Source organism: Parambassis ranga, chromosome 15, assembly GCF_900634625.1.
Source record: "Parambassis ranga chromosome 15, fParRan2.1, whole genome shotgun sequence".
Lineage (NCBI taxonomy): Eukaryota > Metazoa > Chordata > Actinopteri > Ambassidae > Parambassis > Parambassis ranga.
The window spans coordinates 5,387,720-5,412,042 of NC_041035.1; the positions used below are offsets into that span (position 1 = coordinate 5,387,720).

The 24,323-nt window shown below is 40.7% G+C and overlaps 2 protein-coding genes across 2 annotated transcripts; one reads left to right on the plus strand and one right to left on the minus strand.

Annotated features, from left to right (window-relative positions):
• Positions 1–11,779: 11,779 nt before the first annotated feature.
• On the minus strand, positions 11,780–17,940 carry LOC114447167 (gap junction alpha-5 protein-like). The gene is made up of 7 exons (XM_028423281.1): positions 17,617–17,940; positions 15,202–15,308; positions 14,643–14,807; positions 13,946–14,242; positions 13,475–13,540; positions 13,246–13,394; positions 11,780–13,104 (listed from the first exon to the last, which is right to left on the minus strand). Exons 2-7 carry the CDS (start codon positions 15,268–15,270, stop codon positions 12,639–12,641), a joined length of 1,212 nt encoding a protein of 403 aa, XP_028279082.1. The 5' UTR covers positions 15,271–15,308; positions 17,617–17,940; the 3' UTR covers positions 11,780–12,638.
• Positions 17,941–20,344: 2,404 nt separating this feature from the next.
• LOC114447365 (follistatin-related protein 1-like) lies at positions 20,345–24,253 on the plus strand. Its single transcript, XM_028423590.1, has 11 exons — positions 20,345–20,451; positions 20,537–20,611; positions 22,344–22,433; positions 22,529–22,658; positions 22,734–22,763; positions 22,851–22,981; positions 23,060–23,178; positions 23,272–23,384; positions 23,470–23,580; positions 23,681–23,781; positions 23,962–24,253. Exons 2-11 carry the CDS (start codon positions 20,537–20,539, stop codon positions 23,983–23,985), a joined length of 924 nt encoding a protein of 307 aa, XP_028279391.1. The 5' UTR covers positions 20,345–20,451; the 3' UTR covers positions 23,986–24,253.
• The last annotated feature ends 70 nt before the right edge of the window (positions 24,254–24,323 follow it).

The following is a 24,323-nucleotide window of genomic DNA, read 5'->3' on the forward strand; positions in this document are numbered from 1 at the left end:
GCTGTAATAGGTAATAGGTAATAGGTAATACCAGTAATTTAATATGATTATATCAGTGTAATAAGTACAGGACAGATTTGTGTCAGGGTTTAGTGACCCCTGGTGGCCAATATAAATGTTACACAACAAATATTTTGTAACAGGCAGTTTTATAATGAAACAGCAGAGAACATGACCGGTTTAATTTGGTTCAGTGGAGGTGGGGCTTTAACAGGTGGCAGCAGGTTCAAAGAGGGCAGCAAGGAAGGCACAGGAAGGGCGCAACATCAACAACACACAGAGGTGAACCAAGGACAGGTGGACATACAAACAGGGCTGAGAGGTGATGGGTGAAGCATGCTGAGAAATGCTGATGGATTCCAAGAAGGTACTTGAAATAATCAGTGATATCATAACAATCTGAAATATTTTTAATTAAATAAAAACCAGGATTCATTTGTACTATAAATTTATTTTGAATCTCCTTGCTGTAAATAAATACTCATGAATTTAACAATGTACCAACTCTTAAATCCCAGTTTTAGTATTACTAAAACTAAAACCTTTATTTTATTAGTTTGACCTCATGCAGGTCTAAAATGAGCAATGAATGACCATTAACCCTCATGGATTGTTCGCAAACACTACCCTAATGTGTTGTTCGGGGACAAAAACGTCCCCTAACTTTAACGGTTTTAAAAATATATTAGATAAATATTTTTTTGAATTTTTTTTGCATAGACCTTTTAATTAACTTCAGTTCTAATCAACAGTAGTGAAAAAATCATTTTCCCCCAGGATTTTAACGCTTTAATCACCAATTTTATAAGGGGTGGTGCTGAAAATTGAAAAAAAAAAAAAAAATGGCTCATTTTTAATAGAAAAGGTGAATGTAGACTGGATTCTTTTTAACCTTTATTACAGTCTTGGTCATGTCAAACATCAGTAAAAAAAATTGACTTTATTGCATTATTAGTTTTTGCACAGCACTGGATTTTCTTTTTTTCTCCCATTTTGTCCCATAGACTTACATTATAAACACACTTTTTTTGAGTGCACAGCCACTATATAAATAAAGCCGACACATGACCCAATTATAGGATTATGGATGATAAAGAGGTGTGTGTGTGAGTGTGTGAGAGACTGGAGCGCATAAAATGGCAATATATATATATATGTGGATGGATATATGGAGACCCTTGTTGTAATGATAAATATTACCTGTAGGTGGCAATATATGACAATATCTTCATATAGAAGGGGGGAGGCGGAGCTAAACAGACACAGACATGACTTTCTGTTTCTTTTTAAGAGTTTATTGCAGCAGTTGCATTTGTATGAAGGTGCATTTTTAAAAGAAACAATTTCCTGCAGTAAGCACTTTATTTTAGAGATTTTTAAAAGAAGAGACAAAATCAAACAAACATATTTGGACACTATTCATACTATTTTTCTTTTTACCTTATTAGCATAATTCAACACATACCTGCAAAATTGCAATCTGCATAATTGGAAATGAACATTTTCAATGAAAAACCTGAGCATAGAGTAGACGCCACAAAGCAGTATAGCAGCAGTCTGCAGCTAGCTAATTGCTCCAACCTCACCACCCCCTTTTTTCTTCTGGCTAAACTAAAAATGAGCAAACAGATGGAACAAGGAAAAAAAATATGCGTTTCTCTAGTTACAATCCAATATTCTACACAATCATGTAAAATATATGTGCATTGAGCATGTATGATATATGTGAATTAAACATCAATGAGTTGATGACATTGCCAGAAAATATGTGACATGATAATGGAGAGTAAAGATATTAAAGCAGTATAGGTTGAAAAAAGTTCTCGTCTTTGCAGAATTACTGGGTATCAGATTGGTGTTCTGCAGGACGTAGGGTGTTTAGTGGGTATTCCTCCTTGGTGATCGGGGAAGGTTGTTTTCTTGGAATATACGTTAAAATTAATAATCCAACACCACCGAATATGGAAAGAAGAAATCCAATCCCCTGAAACACAGCAGACAAAAACAGACAGACAGGTCACTTGGGGTCAAGCTTAACCACAGTTAGAAAATAAATACATTCAGTGGTTTCGACAAACATTAGAATTTTAGTGACATTTAGTGAATTTTTCCCACCTGAGAATGAAGGAACCATCTCTCAGTCTCGATGAGCCGTTCCTGTGTTGAGGTAGCGTTAGCTGGCTCACACCATTTCACAGGATCAGCTTTCTCAACAAAGACGTACCTGCCTGACCAATATGTTTTTGCACAAGCATAGTAGTGGCCATCAATAAACAGCAGGATCAGCCACATCAATACAGGGACCATGCACGCACAAAATGCGTCCACGACTTTGCACGCACACTTCCTTTCTTGGACGGTCATCATCAGACAAAAGGCCGCCAATGCAGGACAGACAAAGAATGCAGCCCCATACCATGCATTCCATTTAGGATCACACGGACACATAAACTCCAGCTCCACAAACTTCTCTAAACCCATAAGAATAAGGCCAAACACCGCGTTTGACGCAAGTGGGCCACTTTCAAATATTGCCTTCACACCGTACATCCATTCTTGTTTCTTCTCTTTAGCTGCTTCTGCATAAGATACAAAGATGAATATATGAGGATCCAGTCTTCTGTATTAAATGAACACAATAGTGATCAAGGAAATTTCAAAATGTACTTTCATTGCATACTTCTAGAGTGAGGTTGTTTTCAATAGAAGACTGAATTACCTTTACAATAAATCCCCTTATTGACAACTGTTACTGTATATAACATTTTACATCCTCTCATGAGATGCTAACTCTTAAGCAACAAGATGAATATATAGGTACACCAACCTCTTAATGCAGCCATTGCAACTCTTCTCCAATGCTCTACTTGTGTGAGATGTGTCACCTCACACAATTTTTTTCAAGATGCTAATCATGTGGGCGTTTACAGTAAATGACGACAGGATGTCTTTGAGATGTCGTACGAATTTGCATAAGCACGCGTCCTCTTTAGATGGAGATAAGATAAGATAAAACTTTATTAATCCCGAAGGAAATTCTTGTGCCAGAGGTATCAAGTTACATTAAATGCAGTGAAGTACAGAGATAGTGTGTCTACTCTTATTCAGGTTGTTTTTGTATATTTGTAATATCAAATTCATTTTGGCTTAAAATTAGCATATTGATTGCTTAGAGCATGTGGCACAAATAGAGGTCAGACTTAAAGATTTTAGGTTTTGATGTAGACAAGTAGCTTTCAGTTTCATTATTATCATGTTTATTATGTGCTTGTGTTATCGTGTTATCTTTAGGGCTACTCCTACACAGACTATAACAAGAGTAAAGGTCGGTTCACTACAGGTTTAAAGCCTACTGTAGCTAGCTTAACCACCCTGACCTTCACCTGCCTTACTATTAGCAAATACACATATATACACCCCCTAACAGCCCTCCTCACTCATGGTGCAAATCATGATGTGTGTCTTCATCACTCACAGTGTTTTAGTTAAGGTTCCTCGAGGCTGATGAGTTTAATACTTTTTACATTAGAACGTTTTATTAACTAAATGTAACTTAGTAGAATCAACAGCACATATGAGTTAAGACCACTTGATATTTTTAAGTAATGTTACAATTACATTTTACAGTGCACAATGAAGTATTTAAATAATAAAGTATATATAATATATCTGGAAAGCATAACCGGTCAACGTCAAAAATAACGACTTCATAGCTACTTTTAAGTATGTTTGTAATTTATGGTGACATTTATGGATAGTGACATACCGGCTGCTGTAAACATCTCCTTTTTGAGATATATATATAAATAAAGCCAACACATGACCCAATTATAGGATTATGGATGATAAAGAGGTGTGTGTGTGAGTGTGTGAGAGACTGGAGCTTATAAAATGGCAATATATATATATGTGGATGGATATATGGAGACCCTTGTTGTAATGATAAATATTACCTGTAGGTGGCAATATATGACAATATCTTCATATAGAAGGGGGGAGGCGGAGCTAAACAGACAAAGACATGACTTTCTATTTCTTTTTAAGAGTTTATTGCAGCAGTTGCATTTGTATGAAGGTGCACTTTTAAATGAAACAATTTCCTGCAGTAAGCACTTTATTTTAGAGATTTTTAAAAGAAGAGACAAAATCAAACAAACATATTTGGACACTATTCATACTATTTTTCTTTTTACCCTTTTAGCATAATTCAACACATACCTGCATAATTGCAATCTGCAGGTTTTAAGTGACCAAACATTGTGGATCTGTTCTAGCAAATATTAATCACATTATTTAAAGTTACTTGCCGTGATGGGTCGTCTGACTTGTCATTCATACTGTTTTCCATGACAACACATGTCCGGTACTTCTTGTTAGCAGAGCTATCACCATGAGCTTCATTTTTAAAGTTACTAAACTAAAACAAAGATAATCTAATACCTGTGACATTAGACTGATGCTGTCTGCTAATCTCTGGATTTTTGGTGGTATCTGGTTCTCATTCTACAATCTGATCTAAGTGTTCGCAGCATGTGAAGTTTCCTTCTGCGTGTGATAGAAAATTCACTTGCTATGACCGCTCTTTACATAAGGACCGAAGTTGGATAATACCTCTTGTGTTGTAATACTCCTAAAGCAGCCCCTGTGACAACCAACACTCTCTCTCTCTCCTCCGGAGGATTTCTGATAATGGATGACTGTTATCGTCCTCCTCGCAGCTAAGAATTGTTGGGTATGAATAATAAACACAATGCCTTGAAAAACGACATGCTTCGATACAGGGTGAAATCAGCTGGCACACCGTCACCATGCGTGATGTTGTGGAGCTACTGTATCATGAAAAAAAGATATTAAGGGTATCTGTTATTTACCTGGTTTCACAGGCCTGAACGAATTTTAACTTATTTTACTGTAATGTGTGTTTTGGTGGGGCTGCTTGCTGTTGGTGTATACACATCAACACTGTATGCACGTATATAATGCAACGACGTGGTAGCTATGTTGTTTGGTTGTGGACAGGATGGTTAAGGATCAAATAAAAGAAAACGTCCAGAAATAAGCAGTGGAGTTTTCTGTCTTTTTATTGGTCTGTACTGTCTGCAGATTTAAACTGATTTGAGGATAGTTTTCTATATATGGTTCACTTGTACTTGTCTACAATCTTAAATGTTTTCTGTGTAAATAGCCTGGCACATTATATCTTGAACTGCAATCCTAAAAGTGACATTTCCTCTCCTTCTACACAATCACTGTAAAGGTTGTTGAGTCACTTTGTGCTGACCTGGCGCCCTCTAAGCCACCCCTGCACAGTACATGTTACACACTCCTCTGCTGCTCAAGAAGTCTTCTTAGAAACTGTGCCAGCTGAGGTCAGCTGAGGCCCTTTCATCCTGTCACGTTCCTCCTCAGATCAAAGTTCAGTTAACAGCAGACTGGATCTGTTTTTACAGTGTGCCTGCTGTCAGGCCAAATTTAGCTCTGTTTATTAGGCAATAAAACTCATTAAGTACATGTTATACTTAGATAAACAACTATAAATTACATTCAATCAAATAGTTTTTTTGCTGTAATAGGTAATACCAGTAATTTAATATGATTATATCAGTGTAATAAGTACAGGACAGATTTGTGTCAGGGTTTAGTGACCCCTGGTGGCCAATATAAATGTTACACAACAAACGTAGAGAAGGTTGAAGCAAGGCGTCTGGACTTGTAGAGTTTTCTAGAAGACGTTTCGCTGCTCATCCAAACAGCTTCATCAGTTCTAACTGTTTGGTGGGGAAACATGGTTTATATGTGGTTACAGACCTATGTGGGTGGGTCTGGGTAAAACTTAAAAAACTTACAAACAATAGCACTAAATGTTTCCATACTTACCTGTGATGTTCTGGCTGACTGGGCCAGGTGTGTCTAACGACTGGCTAACGACTATGAAACTGCCGGAGGGGGACTGGTTGACAGCCCTTTGTTCTTACTGTGAGTATGTGCAAACTTCCTGGGAATGGATGGAATCACTGCATTGTATGTGGTGGAAAGATGATGTCTGAGGCCACCACCTCTGTTAAGGGAAGGTTTTTCCAGCTTAACATAGATGGCTTCCTTGACTCCTCTTTCATACCACCTTTCCTCCCTGTCTAAAATGTGAACATTGTTGTCCTCAAAGGAGTGTCCTTTGTCTTTGAGGTGGAGGTGAACAGCTGAGTCTTGTCTGAGGAGGTGGCTCTCCTGTGCTGAGCCATTCTTCTGTGGAGTGGTTGTTTAGTTTCTCCAATGTACAGATCAGAGCATTCCTCACTGCACTGGACTGCATATATCACATTGCTGTGTTTCTCCCTGGGAATCTTATCCTTCGGGTGAACCAGTCTCTGTCTCAGTGTAGTCATAGGTTTGAAATGGACCGGTATGTCATGGTTGTTGAAGATCCTGCGGAGTTTCTCTGATACTCCTGACACATATGGAATGGAGATGTTCTTTCTCCGCCTGGTGTCGTCCTTCTTCTTGTTGTTGGGGGGTCTTGTTTTTGTGGCTTTGATGAGTGCCCACTTCGGGTAGCCACATGTTTGCAGGGCCTTCCTGATGTGGTGTTGCTCCTTCTTCTTCCCCTCTGAGCTGGTGGGTACAGTTTGTGCTCTGTGCTGCAGGGTCCTGATGACTCCCAGTTTGTGTTCCAGTGGGTGGTGTGAATCAAATAACAGGTACTGGTCCGTGTGTGTGGGTTTCCTGTACACTTCCACATTGAGGCTCCTGTCCTCCTCAATATGTACTGTGCAGTCCAAGAAGGCCAGATTGTTGTCCTTGGTGTCCTCGCGAGTGAACTTGATGTTGTTATCCACTGCGTTGATGTGTTCTGTGAACCGTTCCACTTCGTTAGTCTTGATTTAGACCCAGGTGTCATCCACATATCTAAACCAGTGGGTGGGGGTGGTTCCAGGATAGGAACTCAGGGCTCTTCTCTCCACTTCTTCCACGTAGAGGTTGGCCACAATAGGAGACACAGGTGATCCCATCGCACAGCCGTGCTTCTGTCTGTAAAAGTTCCCATTGTACTGGAAATAAGTGGTGGTCAGGCAGAGGTCCAGCAGGTCACAGATGTGGTCTGGCGTTAAGTTGGTTCTCTCCTTGAGTGTGCTGTCTTGTGTGAGGCACGTCCTTACCATCTCTGTGGCTTCTGATGTAGGGATGCAGGTGAACAAGGAGGTGACATCAAATGAGACCATGGTGTCGTCTGGGTCCATTTGGATCTTCTCCACCTTGTTCACAAAGTCCTGAGAGTTGTGGATGTGATGTGGTGTGTCACCTACCAGTGGTGTCAGGAGTTCAGCCAAGTGCTTAGCCACGTTGTATGTGACTGAGTTTGTGCTGCTGACGATGGGTCTGAGGGGGACTCCTTCCTTGTGTATCTTGGGGAGTCCATACAGGCGTGGAGTGGCTTCCCCAGGATACAGTCGAAAGTAGAGCTTGCGGTTGATGATTTGGTCCTTCTCCAGTTTTTGTAGGTAGCTGACTAGTTTCTTCTTGTAGTTTCCGGTGGGGTCCCTCTTCAGTGTCTCATATGTGGCTGTGTCACTGAGGAGATCTGTCACTTTGGAGTGGTAGTCCTGTGTGTTGAGCACCACTGTGCATCTTCCTTTGTCTGCTGATAAGATGGTGATGTCCCGGTCCTTTTGTAGTGCAATCAGGGCCTTCCTTTCATCACTGGAGAGGTTGGATGGCGGTGCTTTAGCAGTGGAGAGTGTGGCTGTGACTTTCAAGCGGAGTTGCTCAGCTTCTGTGTCTGTCAGGTTGTTGTTCTTGATGGCTGACTCTGTGGCTGTGATGAGGTCCACCACTGGAATCTGCTCTGGCGAGATGGCAAAGTTGAGTCCTTTGGCCAACACGTCTTTTTCCGGCTGGCTCAGTTGTCTGTCTGAAAGGTTCTTTACCCATTTGTCCTGGGTGTCCTGTTGTGGCAGTGAGTGGTCTTCCCTCCTCCATGTGTGAAGGTTAGCTGCATTTTTAACAGAGGAAACAGTTTTCAATTTATGGAATTTACGTTTTTGTTGTTCCTTACCCCTGGTGTGCTGTGCCGTCTGGACTTTTTCAGTCAGTTTGATGACTTAAGATAAGATAAGATAAGATAAGATAAAACTTTATTAATCCCGAAGGAAATTCTTGTGCCAGAGGTATCAAGTTACATTAAATGCAGTTAAGTACAGAGTATAAGAGTATAAGTGTCACTATAATCCAAAATAAGAGTACAGTACGCAGTATGAGCACAATATATGATACATGGATACAATATGGAGATGACAAGACGCATTATTGCAGTGCCTGACCGCTTATACTTCGATTTAGCACGAAGTAGAGTGTGTAGAGTAGGAATAAATTACGAAAAACAACTTAATACACCCGCGGTGTGCGGAGCTTCTCTGGCTGGCTGCTACCGCGAGGCCGCGCCGGAAGTCATCCATGACTTCGCTGGGTAGGAGGGTGGCAAGCTGTGATCTTGTTTGCTCCGTGGTGACCATGAGAGCGTCTATGGTGAAGTTGATCTGTCTGATCCTTTCGTTGAGGAGTTGGTTCTGGGCTTTCTGTAGGATGGTGTCTGCTCTGTGGCCCTGGACAGTGGATCCGAGACGTAGGCTGTTTGGGGTTAACTTTTCCTGTCTGCATCTCAGGCTGAAGCGTAGGTGGTTCCTGTAGTCTGCCAGTTTCCTAGAGGTCTTTTCATGTTCCCTCACCAATCGTAGGGTGTCCTTCCCAAAGTGATTGGCAACATGTTGATGAAGATTCTCAGTCATCCAGGTCATCATACGTAGAGATCATACGTATGATGACCTGGATGACTGAGAATCTTCATCAACATGTTACACAACAAATATTTTGTAACAGGCAGTTTTGAATGAAACAGCAGAGAACATGACCGGTTTAATTTGGTTCAGTGGAGGTGGGGCTTCAACAGGTGGCAGCAGGTTCAAAGAGGGCAGCAAGGAAGGCACAGGAAGGGCGCAACATCAACAACACACAGAGGTGAACCAAGGACAGGTGGACATACAAACAGGGCTGAGAGGTGATGGGTGAAGCATGCTGAGAAACGCTGACAGATTCCAAGAAGGTACTTGAAATAATCAGTGATATCACAGCAATCTGAAGTATTTTTAATTAAATACAAACCAGGATTCATTTGTACTTTAAATTTATTTTAAATCTCCTTGCTGTAAATTAATACTCATGAATTTAACAATGTACCAACTCTTTTAAATCCCAGTTTTAGTATTAGTAAAACTAAAATCTTTATTTTATTAGTTTGACCTCATGCAGGTCTAAAATGAGCAATGAATGACCATTAATGGTGCTTGAAGATGTCACTGACAGAAGATGACAGGCTGCAGCAGTGTGGGGGAGCAGCCTGTTGTGAATCAGAGGATCTCATTAGTTATTGTCTGAGTCGTGAAGATATCTGCTGGTTCAAGTGGTAATTCAAGGACAACTGATGACAAAACTATTAGTGTTATATATCTGGAAAGCATAACCAACCAAAAATAACGACTTCTTAGCTACTTTAAAGTATGTTTGTAATTTATGGTGACATTTATGGATAGTGACATACCAGCTGCTGTAAACATCTCCTTTTTGAGATATATATATAAATAAAGCCGACACATGACCCAATTATAGGATTATGGATGATAAAGAGGTGTGTGTGTGAGTGTGTGAGAGACTGGAGCTCATAAAATGGCAATATATATATGTGGGTGGATATATGGAGACCCTTGTTGTAATGATAAATATTACCTGTAGGTGGCAATATATGACAATATCTTCATATAGAAGGGGGGAGGCGGAGCTAAACAGACACAGACATGACTTTCTGTTTCTTTCTAAGAGTTTATTGCAGCAGTTTGTATGAAGGTGCATTTTTAAAAGAAACAATTTCCTGCAGTAAGCACTTTATTTTAGAGATTTTTAAAAGAAGAGACAAAATCAAAAAACATCTACAACCAGCTTTGCACTCTATTCATACTATTTTTCTTTTTACCTTATTAGGATAATTCAACACATACCTGCAAAATTGGAATCTGCATAATTGGAAATGAACATTTTCAATGAAAAACCTGAGCATAGAGTAGACACCACAAAGCAGTATAGCAGCAGTCTGCAGCTAGCTAATTGCTCCAACCTCACCACCCCTTTTTTTCTTCTGGCTAAACTAAAAATGATCAAACAGATTTAACAAATTCAAAAATTTGCGTTTCTAGTTACAATCCAATGTTCTACACAATCATGTAAAATAATATGTGCATTAAACATCAATGAGTTGATGACATTGCCAGAAAATATGTGACATATTAGAAGGATAATGGAGAGTAAAGATATTAAAGCAGTATAGGTTGAAAAAAGTCCTCGTCTTTGCAGAATTACGGGGTATCAGATTGGTGTTCCTCACCAGGTGGGGTGTTTAGTGGGTATTCCTCCTTGGTGATCAGGGAAGTTTGTTCTCTTGGAATACACTTTAAAATGAAAAATACAACAACACTGCCTGCGGCAAGACCCAATCCAATCCTCTGAAACGCATCAGACAAAAACAGACAGACAGGTCACTTGGGGTCAAGCTTAACCACAGTTAGAAAACAAATACATTCAGTGGTTTTGACAAACATTAGAATTTTAGTGACATTTAGTGAATTTTTCCCACCTGAGAATGAAAGAACCATCTCTCAGTCTCGATGAGCAGTCCCTGTGCTGAGGTAACGTTGGCTGGCTCACACCATTTCACAGGAGCAGCTCTGTCAACAAAGACGTACCTGCCTGACCAATATGTTTTTGCACAAGCATAGTAGTGGCCATCAAAGAACAGCAGGATCAGCCACATCATTACAGGGACCATGCACGTACAAAATGCATGCACGACGGTGCACGCACACTTCCATTCTTGGACGGTCATCATCAGAATAAAGGCCGCCAATGCAGGAAAGACAAAGTATAAAGCCCCATACAATGCATTCCATTTAGGATCACAAGGACACCTAAACTCCAGCTCCACAAACTTCTCCAAACCCATAAGAATAAGGCCAAACAGTGTGTTTGATGCAAGTGGGCTGCTTTCAACTGCTCTCTTCACTCTGGACATCCATTCTTGTTTCCCCGCTTTACTTGCTTCTGCATAAGATACAAAGATGAATATATGAGGATCCAGTCTTCTGTATTAAATTAACACAATAATGATAAAGGATACCTCATTTAAAAATGTACTTTCATGGCATACTTCTAGAGTGAGGTTGTTTTCAATAGAAGACTGAATTACCTTTACAATAAATCCCCTTATTGACAACTGTTACTGTATATAAGATTTTACATCCTCTCATGCAATGCTAACTCTTAAGCAACAAGATTAATATATAGTTACACCAACCTCTTAATGCAGCCATTGCAACTCTTCTCCAATGCTCTACTTGTGTGAGATGTGTCACCACACACAAACAGGTTTAAGATGCTAATCACATGGGCGTTTACAGTAAATGGTGACAGGATGTGTTTGAGTTGCATGGCATTAAACATTCAAATTGAGCCTTATCATCTTATCGTACGAATTTGCATAAGCACACATTTAGCTTGAGATAGTGTGTATTCTTATTCAGTTTGTTTTTGTATATTTGTAATACAAAATTCATTCTGGCTTAAAATTAGCATATTGATTGCTTAGAGCATGTGGCACAAATACAGGTCAGATTTAAAGATTTTAGGTTTTAATGTAGATAAGTTGCCTTCATCAGCAGTTTCACGTGTTTATTATGTTTTGTGTTATCGTTATGGAGATGTAACCATGTTTAAGTTAAACAAAAGAAGGACTGTATTTTTTTAAACATGGCTGCCACAAACAGGAAAAGAGAAAGGAAAACAGAAAACTCTGCTACAGTTCCCAAACATTCCTGATATATATTCCGATGACCTTACTGGGAATTCTCACACCAGCCCCCTGTCCTAAAATGGGAATTGGCCATGGGAAACAGGATAGATTTTTAGTTAATCCCATAGTCTGTCTGTCTGTCCTTCAGCGCAAGGAGTCATGAGCATAAACACTGTGTTAAAGCAGTACAGACTCATGTAGTTTAAACTGTCGTTTTTAACATAAACAGCATTATTCACATTGTGCAAGTGGAACAATAAATATCAAACACATTCAAATGATCATAATGCTATGACATACTAATACAAAATATTATCAAAACAATATTCCAGTGCATTTCAATTCGTAGGATGTATGAGAAACATGAAGATGTCTTTCAAAAGGTGAACGAATCCTAGAAAAGTTACGACTCACACAAGCCCAAAAACATGATGACAAAGAGGAGCAGTTTCACAACATCTCAGTGGGTTAGCTCCTGTGCAAAATGTCAACACAGTCAAAGCTCAGCCAATGAGTCCTGAGGAGTCAAACAGACCTGGTGTTTCTCCAGATGATCCAAGGATGGCTCAGTTGTTACGTCCTGCTCATTCAGAGTCAAACAGATTGGGTTAAATGATGGCAACGTCTGAGCAGTGTTACAGCAAAGATATAGCAACGCTCTATCAAAAATGATAATGAAAATAAATGTAGTGATTAAAGATTATTTCTGATAGATGAAAAGTGATTCTGATCAGAACTTCCTGGTTCCTCTCTAAACAGACAGGTCGTCCGCTCTGGTCCGGCTGCTCGTTCCGCTGGCTTTGCTGAACCTTCGCTTGTCCTTCGGCAGCATCCCTTCTGGACCACCATTTTGGATCTGAGGGCAGCTAAGGTCCCTGCTGTCTGGGCTGCTGTAGCAGTCACTCCTCAGGTATCCGCCATCTTGAACCTGAACTTCACTGGTCTTCCGCCATCCAGGCGAATAGCAGCTCATCTGGAGGAAGTTTGCCTCCTCCACTGCAGCAGCCATCTTGTTCTGCTCAGTGGCCATGTTCTCAGAGTTTTGCTGGTTGGCCAGTCGGTGGTGGGGGAAAGGGATTGATAAGAAATGTGAGGAGCCAGTCATGCACTGGCTGAAATCGGGAGGCGGTGTCGATGGAGGTGGAGGAGACAGGGAGAGCTGGCGGGCCAAAGGGGCGTCGGTGGGAGTGACAGCCTTCGCTGAGAAGAAGAACCGCCTACAATGAAGAGCCCAGCAGTTAACAAAATAAAAGATACTACTCTGAAGATGTATGCAGTCATATCCATGCACTCACATGTTTATTATATAACTTGACTGATATTTTCTGTTTGGGTAAAGAGACGTCAAATGTCCTGACCTGCAGAAGTGTTTCCAAGCCAGGTGATGCAGTTCGAGCACACTGAGGACCAGAGAGACAGCGGACACAGCCAGCATAAACACTATGAAGACATTTTTCTCTGTTGGTCTGGAGACGTAACAGTTGACTGGATGTGGACACGGCCAGGCCTGAGAGAGAGAGAATGATTACACAGTTGGCCTGATATATATCATTGTTGGTATAAATAGAATAGAATCTAAATCATTACCTTGCAGACATACAGAGGGTGGAGGAAGATTCCATACAGGAAGTACTGGAGACACAGAAACACCACCTGCCGGACATGATCATATTTGGTTCATTTGTTATTATTATTATTATTCAGCCCACCTGCTCTTTCTTTAAGTCACATGACTCTTCAGTACGATCACCTGTTTCCCAATCAGCCCCTCTGTGTCCTGAGGACATGATTTTGTTTCTGTTCTTCTCACTCTCTGTCACCTGACCTCAGCTAGGCTGCCATTTTCAAATGACCACTTGTTTTTTAAAGCTCATAATTTAGACAATATGCACTAAAAAGTAAAAGATGTGCCAACAAATCCAAACAAAGTCTGATGATGTTAACAGACCAGCAGATTTCATGGCATTAAACATTCACATTGAGCCTTATCATTTTATGTTTAGCTGCATGTTGGTGTTTATAACTGGCTAAAACAACAGCAGTGATGTTGACCCTCACCTCCATGATGCTGCGTATCAATATACTCAGTATGTAGGTCTGTAGCAGCGCCCCCCTCAGGCGAACTCGCCCTCCTGATACGCCTTCACTTTTCTCCTTTCCTCCCTCCTTCTCTCCTTTTCTCCCCTGTTTCTCTCCTCCTCCTCTTCCTCCTCCTTCACCTCCTCCACCTGGGTCATCCTCTTCATCTCCTGCCTCCTCTTCTCTGCTCCTTCTCTTCTCCTCTCTCCGAACAGTGTGCATGGCGTGACCCATGTAGATCAGACTGGGAGTGGACACAAACACAATCTGGAGAACCTGGTAAGAACATGTCCAGATTTTGAATTCTCAAAATACAGAGAGGACAAAAAAATACTTATAATGACAAAGTAACTTTATGTGTGAGTTATTATGTGTTTTTTTAGAATTAGATCTACCCAAAGTAATGTTTGTACAGGACTCAGTACTCCACTTAAAGTAAGCCATTGTGGTGAAAGTTGAATGCTGTGTTCAAAACCCATGTAAACATCTGAAATCCGATAAGAGTTGCATGTTTCTGGTTTCCTTGAATTCATATGCAAGGAAGAAAAGTGTTTTTCATGCAGAAGTGCCAAAACCTGCAGTTCATCCACTGGCTCCCAACATGAGTCCGTCCTCATAGATGGATGGTTTTCGTTTGAATGTATTGACTGGCAGCTGTGTGTACAGTTTATTATACCCAGTATCTTATGTGTGCTATAGGGAAGGCTCGGTCATAGCAGACGTTCTCGCAGCCTGGCTGCTCGGTGTCACAGTTAAAATCTTCCTGTTCGTCCCCCCACGAGGACTCAGCTGCCGTCCCGAGCACCAGGATACGGAAGATAAACAGGATAGTCAGCCACACCTGTACAGCAGGGTAAATATAAAATATATATATATATATATTAAACAAATATAGCACAATATGTCTGGGGAACAACATGGTTTTATTTGTACTTGTACTGTATGTAAATTTTATTCTTTATATTTTATTTAAATAGGGGGTTTAAGATTTAAAATTTATTTTGGGTGCTCTTGAAGTATTTTAAAACTATTTTGGTTTGTACAGTGTAAACAAACAGACCTGCGGCACATAAACTTTATATGTGCTGGATTTGGATACAAAGTCTGGACGTGTAAATTAAACAGGATGACTTGGAAATACATAAATGTTCTATTTTCTAATGCGTATGTCGACATCAGGCTGCGCATGCAGTGTGTGAAGCGTGCACACGAATGTGTGTTTCTGTGTGTTGTACCTTGCCGACAGAGGTAGAGTGCTCTTGCACTTCCTCCAGGAAGTTTCCCAGCAGGCTCCAGTCTGCCATGACCGGTCACAGCTCAGATCAGCCGGTACAAGAGCAACCTGCAACACAGACAACACACAGGTTTACACCCGCAGCAGGGGTCAGGTGGGTCACATGGTGTGTTCAGGTACAACCTCTGAACTCATTCATTGTTTGTTTTATTAAAAGACAAAGCTGTGCAGCAAGTGTGAGGTGGAAAATGTCATGTTGGAGTTTTGTATGGAGACACAAACTGTCACCCTCAAAAAAATAAACTGAAAACAGAAAAAAATGCACCACCAGCAATGACTGTAATCTGGTTTGTATGTGAGTGAGTATACTGTACAGCATGTGTGTGTGTCCCTCTATTATCTTGACCCTGTGGCTCCCTCTTCACCCCAGCTTTGACCCCATTAATATAAATGTCTGTGCCCATGTCTTAGATTAGCTTCACTGTTGGTTCCCACACTCCACCCCCCCCTCCCTCAGTCTCTGGGGAAGGAAAGCTAGACAAACCCTGTAAACACTGCCAACAAACACACACACACACACACAGCATGTTGGCCCTCTTTTCTGTGAGTTTCTTTTTTCAGTCTGGGCATGCTCTTACTTCTCCGTATAGATTGTTATAAGAATAGAAGTCAGCACTGTAACTATCCCTTACAAACAAAACAACAGGTTGATCAATTCATGTCAATGTTGGCTGCATCCCTAAGTCCATACATCTATACACACCCATGTCCTAAACCTGTACAAGGTAATTGTAAAAAAATGTAAAATAATAAACAAAATTTACATGATGTGAACAAGCGGGTCAAAGTGCAGAGTTGTAATATGTATTTAAAGTAAATAGATGAAATATGGACTGCAGACAAAAAACAGCCAAAGAGGGAAGGGGGTCGGAGAGTTTTGCAAGAGTAAATATGTTCTGAAAGCTCCTGTTATAACCTAAAACAACAACTTTTACCAAGACTCATCCAAGAGGTTTATTGTCTACCCATGAGCGAAAACAAAGGAGAAGCGATGTTTGCAGTGGGTCATGAAACTCTAAAATACGGCCCGTCCCAATAAAGTCTGGAGCAAAGTCGTCAACATATTTAAAATAATAAATTAAACTGAATGTCCAAATGTCAACGGCACTAAATATTTGACAGGAAACACATCTATACATACCCAGAGAATATTAAGCAGGATAATTGTTTCTACAAAATAAAAGTTTTAATTTAACCTTTGATGTGCCAGGTCTAACGTTGGAGGGAAAAGAAACTCAAATGAGTTTTTTATTAAATGCCCCCTAAATCCCCATCCCATCCTGTTTTTGTGGAGCCCAAAACCTTTGAACAGACCTTGTGTGTGTATCTGTGTGTATTTATGTCTTTCAAGTGCTCCCAGAATCATTAATAACAATATTACTTCCTTGTATAGACTTTCGCCTGACCTTTGTTTGGGTATGTGTGCGCTCGTCCATTACTCAGCACTCAGTATTGTTCTGCATCCTGTCTTGATGGACACACACACACACACACACACCACACACACACGCAGACACAAAGAGAGAGTCTGATGTCTCTCACTAAAGAGAGAAACGCAAGAATTAAGGCCAACTTTCCCTATTAGAACATGACTTTAACTCAGAAATTAGAATGCTTGATTATTTAATACATTTTTTTTATTTATTTTATTCATTACAGCAGCCCTACTCCATAATTACTATCATACCATGTTTATGAAGATTTTGGTTCCCGGCTTCCCCTACAAACACCATTAACGATAAAATAAAATTAAAACAAAATAATAAAGTAAAACGAGATGATCTAAAATTATGTTCCACTGGCGAGACATTATCTCTATTAAACCGAACACAACATCCCACAAAGCTCAACTGAAGCCTTTTCACAAAGGTTTTGCTCCAAAACGGTGAAGAGTTTTTTGTAGACTAATGTATAAATACACAAAAGACGCACACACACATCCTGCTGGATCTCCATAATCAGTGACTTTTGGTGCCCTTCATTATGCTCCATCCTGAGGATATATGAAATCTGATAATACACCCCGACTGTTCATATGTCAAAACTGAAAGTCTAAATAGGTCAACATGACAACATAAAACATGCAACTAAGGTCACTGATTTAGAAACAGGTCAAGATTTTTACTTCAACTTTGGATGAATTTATAAAGATTTTTCTCTTTTAAGCGATTTATAAAGAAAAAAACACATTATTTGCATAATTTTGTCTCTAATATTCATTGTTATTTTTTGTTTTTAATCATTGAAACCAAATCATGTATATGCATAGCCATGCAAATCTAAACATAAAATATGTCACAGCTTTATCTTGAATTAAAGTGTAAATCACATTTGCGCGCACACGTCCACACTTTACCTGGTTCAGGATACGGACACAGGAAAGATGCAGGCTGAAGCTTTCTCCTGGTTTAGGTGATGGAAGCCTCTCTCCTCTGCTGCTGTCGTTTAGCTGCCTTTGAGCAAGGCACTTGGGAGGGGATGCTCTGAAAAGAGTTGCAGAAGTCCAGATGTCGAGCCAGGCTCCAGCTGTGAATCACTTCAGCCTGATCCACTGACTGTCGATGTGAACTTGAGAAAAGTTTTGGTCCAACAGGCAGAGACAGAAAAACAGAAAAACAGCTGGATGAGCCGAGCTGAGTCAGAGAGTCGCACCAGCAGCAGGCAGATGGGAGCAAGTTGTGTCCAGAGGTCTGAACTAAAATGAAAAGCGTGCAAGACCGTAGTTTATACTAGACTCTCTCTCCCCCCCCTCTCTCTCTCTCTCTCTCTCCTATCCTTGTGCGTCCACATCTCCAGAGGAAGTGGGTCTGGTGCCTCGCTGCCTGCTATTCAACTCTAATGTATGTGCATGTGTGTCTTTGTGCTGTCTGGCATCTGAAGAAAGTCCCATATTGTATTAGGAAACAATGGCTCAAGCCCCTGTTCCTGCATTCCTCTGTGTCACTCTGTTCTCTATATGTCGCTCTGTTAAGTGGCTTATCTGCAAAAACTACAACACACAAACCACAACTTAAACATTGGTAGAATTAGTAGAACTATATTACACTTCATGTATGTTGTGAATTGGCTGGTCTCCACTCAATGGCTGACCAACTTAACAAACTACCCAGCATGCTCACAGGCTGCTAGAAGTGATCATGTTGTTGCTGCACTAATCATTTCATCTAAACTTTATGTTCAAGTTCATCCTTAACTCCAATATCACAACAATAATACACTTACAGTCAGTGACTTTAAGCTCCACAGTGGTAGTGCAGGTTAGGATTAGGATTAAGACATGACAGACGTTTGTGACTCCAGAAGGGTTAAAGCTGCTTATAATGATGCAGCTGTTTTCTCTTTTTAACCAGTGTGTAAAATCTGTAAACGCTGTGTCTCCTTTCTTCTAGAGAACTTGTGATAGTTGGCTTCCTTTGGGCCATCATCAGTGTGTTTCCCCTCTATTAATCTGAAGGAGTGGTAACACCATGTGACACCAAAAACATGGATACAAACACAACCAGATGCTCCACCACAGGTGAGACATTTGAATGTGTTAAAGTGTAATGAAGCAAGTGTTTGAGTGAACAGTGCTGCCATTGATGCTTCAATGACTCAATGATGTTTTTTTAAATTTTGGTCAATCTGTCCTTTCTGTAAACACATGATCTTTGTTATCATGCACAGTAATATCTGATTTTCTCTCACCACGGTTTGATAAGGCACTTTCATCTGCTTCAGAATAGCTTCAGGTGATGAAGACAATGGAACTTTGTCTGAACCTCGTCACCATCCCGAGATCAAAGTTTTTATTCAGTTTGCAGAGTTCACTCACTGTATTTATTTCCTTTATTTGGCATTTAAACTTTCAGCTTTGACTGCCTGAAAGTAATGACATAAAGAAAGAACACCTGGTGTGTATAATAAGCAGCAGTAAAACAATGAGCAGACCTTTAGTTGATCATCAGCTTCTTTACTAAGTGTGTGTGTGAGCTTCTGTACGTGCAAGCTTTGCACTGTGTTGATGCATGTATCACACCTCCGTTATCATCATGCATTAAGTTCACCAGAAGAGTGATAACATACCTTCCCTTAAAAGACAACACACACACACACAGACACACTAAAATGTGCACACACTCTGGATGACCTCTGAACTATTTTTAGGAAGTGCTCCATTGGTGTAGCAGCGCACACCAGAGGGGTGGGTTTATCAGGACCTCAGCACCTCCTCTGACACACAGCTGACAGTCACACCAGAGAGAGAGAGAGAGAGAGAGAGAGAGAGAGAGACTGTAGGCAGCGAATGCCTCGTGATGGTTATTAAAAACATACAACAATGTTATCTCTAAGACACAGACAAAAATGTATGTAGTGTGTAAATGTGGGGTAAATACTGTAGTCCTCATATAAAGTCACTGAATGCCTTACTGACAAAGTTTTTAGAACATGTGTTGTGATGTTTGCAGATATTGATGTCACTTGTCTGGTGGCAAAGAATATTTGTGTGTGTGTGTGTGTGTGTGTGTGTAGAATATTTAACACAAAACATGAATGTAAGCATTTTTTATGCCCTTACATCTTGGCCCTTTACAGGAAATAATCTGGGCCCTCTGTTCCACTGTAGTGTTTAAAACAAGACAGCTCTGCCCTCTACTGTTCACAGTGTAGTACTACAACAGAGCGCCAACGGATTCATATGGTTTTATGAAATGCAAATGCAGTGTTAGTCATTGTGTTTCTGCAGAAAGCTGCATCCATGTTTCATGCTGTTGTATTGTTGTATTGTGTTGTATTTCAATACACATGTTTGTGTGAATGTATCACTTTTTTGTATCATTCTTGTCATTCAGAGAATTTGCTGGTCCAAGTTGCCTGAACATGTCAGTTTGTTACGTGTACCAGGTCACGGTTGTGTGTGTGTGTGTGTGTGTGTGTGTGTGTGTGTGTGTGTGTGTGTGTTTTTTTTTCTGTGTTTCAGAGTAGAGGGAGGGGGCGAGGCAGTGTGACTGTGGACAGCTGTCCCTGCATCCTCCTCCTCCTCCTCCTCCTCCTCCTCCTCCTCCTCCTCCTCCTCCTGCTCTTTCATATGTTTCTTCACAGCAGAGTAAAGCAGGCAGCTGTACTGGCTGGATATAAACTCCTCATCTGCACACATTCATGCTGACAAATTGGATATTTGGATATGAATTTTTATGACTGAGATCAAAAGGTGGTTATCGTCACACTCAAAGCCACTGAATGGACATTATCTTCATATTCTCACAGTATTCTCATCTACACTTTCTTCTCCACAGATGTTGACCGTCTCTGTGCTGCTGCTGCTGTCGCTCCTCAGTTCTGCTCCTGTGTTCTCCTCTCCTCTGGCCAAGGTAAACACAGATTCAGTTATAAAATAACTTTTAATTTACATCTCTGATTTATTAGTGAGAAACAGAACCTCCCTTTAAAATTAGACATACTTGAGGCCTGAAGGTTCTGATGATGGTGATATGCTGCTTTATAGTGTTCACTGTTGTAAAAATAATATTGATGGAAAATGAACATAAATACATACACATGGGACGTGTGCTTAGTTCTACAGAGCTGCATAGAGTTTGTTGCACTACATGTTTTGTATGCTTTCAGACACAGATATTATGTGCTAAAGCTACAGATGATTGACAGCTAATTTGCAATTAATATTTTCACTGATGACAGTGTCTTTCCATTTTTCTGCTGAAATGTCCCATCTTCACAGTAGAGTAAGTCCATCGTGTGTGTGTGTGTGTGTGTGCAAAGGTCAAGAGAGTACATGACTTACGATGGTGTCAGCCTGTTGAGATGCATCCTGTTCAGAAAACTGTTTTTTTTTTCATAGAAACTGCACACAGACACACACACACACACTCACACACACTCAGTGAGCTGGTCCTCAGGTATGTGTACAATTAGGGCTGTCAGCACTTCTTAACCCCTGCAACAACCAGCTGCAACTGGTTAAAACACATTCTGATGTTTATCTGCAGCTGGTCAAAGAAAAAAGTGAAATTTAGAGAAACTCAAGAGCACAGGTTTGTGTTGGATCAATATTTGTCTCTGATCAGGAAAAACACCAAAAGAAGAAGAAGATGACAATAATGAGTCCTCTTAAGGATAAAGGCTGATGGATGAGGGGAGAAAAGCACTGATGTAAAAGGACAGATTGTTTTAGTGCCACAAACAGGGTCAGACATGAACTCATAATTATACCTAAACACTCCTGCAGTGTGTATGTGTGTGTTTTGCTCCCCTCAGCTGGCCGGTGACAGCAGGTTTGCGGTGCAGCAGATGTCAGCTGAAGAGGCGACAGATGAACCTATTGTGTGAAACAATTTGAGTTTTAAGCTCATTCTGAAAAAAAAAGCGAGAACATTTTTGGAAAGTGACGGCACTCTGTCCACCTCTCTTTAATTCAAACAGCTGTTTGAAGCTTAAAGTCAGTGATAGGTTAGGTTAATGTTAGAGTAAGGTCCTGGGTGTCAGGCATGTAAGTTATAGTTGTTAAGGTGTCTGGGAATGCATCATGTCACTCATAATAAACACACACAGAAGTGTTTGTTTCTGTCCTGTCACTAAAGAATTCTGAGGAATTAGAGAGGAGGGGAGAATGATTGTTTTTACCTGGAGTGTTTGAACATTTCTAAACAAATCTCCAAACAACATCTGTAACTGATGTGTGTTGACTCGTTCACAAAGTTGATATGTTTGTGTTCAAAATATTCTCAAAAGTTAGATTTTTGCAGTGAATTTATTTTTCTACTTGTGTTTTGTATCTTTTTTTTATTAATCACATATTATGTTGGATGGAGTTTGTGAGTAAAACATTATGATGACTAAAAGCAATGAAAGAATAAATCTGAATTTAAAATGAGCTGTACCGCTGTGCAGCTGCTTCGCTGATTACTCTGTGTGTGTGTGTGTGTTCAGAGCATCATTATCATTCAAAGTAGCATGTGTCTCTCTCTCTGTGGGAGGTTAAAGGTCACCATCTGGAGTGTGAAACACACCACACACATACTCATACACACTTCCTATGTAAATACATTTCTCTTTCTGTGTGTGTGTTTTCTTGTGTGTGTATAGAATCAGTCAGTGTGTGCCAGGACTTTCTGTGGTGCAGGTAGAGAATGTGTTTCCACTGACAGAGGAGAGCCGGTGTGTCGCTGTTTACAGGTAAACAACCGTGTGTCTTTCACAGCTTTGTGTTTAAAAACTGGATCATCTGTTTTGACCGTCCTCTCTCTCTTTCTCTCACTCTCTCTCTGCAGCGGTGTGACGCGTCAGAACACTGGGTGTGCGGCAGTAATGGCAAATCCTACAGGAATCACTGCGAGCTGCACAGAGACGCCTGCATCTCCCAGATCAAGATCCATGTGGAGCATAGTGGACACTGTCTGGGTCAGCACACACACACTCACATGCTGTGAACACTTTTTCACGACTTGTGAGGGTAATCTGTTTTTCTTTTTGCAGAGAAGCCCACGAAGAGAGACGTGAGCCCCGGTAAGAAACGTTTGTTTGTACACAGTCTTAATTTTCTTGGAGCTCTCGTTGCAGCCATGCTGACATGTCTCCCTGCGCTGCTTGTAGTTGTGTGTTTCCTGCCTGACCGTGATTGGCTGAGAGAGAGGGTGATCCAGTGGATTCAGAGAGAGGTGGAAGCTAACTATTCAGACTCGAATGCATCATCAGCCAGCGACGTGCTGCAAACATATTTTCAGGTCAGACATCATGTCAGCCAGAAAAGTGTGAGAATGTGTAATGCATGCTTAAGTCCTTTGTGTGTCTTTGTGTCACAGATGTATGCTAACGGAGATTCACAGCTCGACTCTAAAGAGTTCCTTCATTTCCTGAAGCATGATGAGACAGCTCTCAACCTTACATACTCGAATACTTTGGAGACTAACCTGGTAATAAGGTACCTCAGTCATTCCAATATTAACTGTTAGATTTGAAAGTGTGACTGAATAATGACGCCTTAGCGTGACTTCTCCCACTGACTCCCTCTCAGGTCTCTGTGTGTCGACGCTTTGATAGAGCTGTCAGATGAAAATGCAGACTGGAAGCTGAGTTTGACTGAGTTCGTCAATTGTCTGACCCCCACCTACCATCCACCTGAGAGACGTAATGAGACACACACTCAAACTGTGTATCAAAATTTAAATCTCTGTCCTTTAAATCTTTGATTTGTGTGTCTGTGTGTGTTCAGAGTGCGCCCTGGAGGATGAAGTGTTCGAGGACGGGGCTGAAACTCAGATGGAATGCAACAAGTGTGTGTGTGCCTGTGGAAACTGGGTCTGCACCGCTCTGACCTGTAATGGTGAGAGATTAGGAGGACGCACACATTTGAGCTTTTGCACGTTTAATGCTTATGTGTGGAAGGTGTGTTTATATCTGTGCCGTGGTGATGTGTTTGTCAGGAGAGCATCATGTGGAGGAGGAGGCTCAGGATGGAGGTGAGGAAGAAGAAATGACCGAAGAGGAGTGGAGCAGGAGAGTGGCTGAACTCAGTGCTTTACAGGTGAGTGATCCCTCATGAAACGATACATGACCTCATTTGTTGTGCGTCATGTAAACATCTTCGGGCTGTTCTGTGTATGAATGTCATTAGGTACAAACAGGAAAATTGTGTTTTTAGAATGGCAGATTGGAAATAATAAGACATAAGTACCAATGAATAATCAGACTCCTTTACCTCCAGGAGGGCTTCGCCACAGAGACCTGAAGCCACACCCACTGCAGCTGCACCAGCCAATCAGCAGCTCAGTGATCACAACAGACCACTGAAGTTGGTATCTGGTTGTTTTCATCATAGCTCATTGTGTTACTGCTGCTTGTGAACCAGTATTTCTGCACGGGTTACTTTGCTTTCTGTATTTATTGCTGAGTATACTGTTTTTCAGTTTTTCAAAGTGGACTGATCTGCTGGCTGTTGTTCAGTAGTTTTTTTATTTTAGTAAAGTAAGTAAAAACAAAAACTGTTGCTAAAGTGTTCCGATACTAAACTTTGTGTAACGAATAAACAAAGGCACTAAAAAGAGGTTAACATGAATTCCATGATGT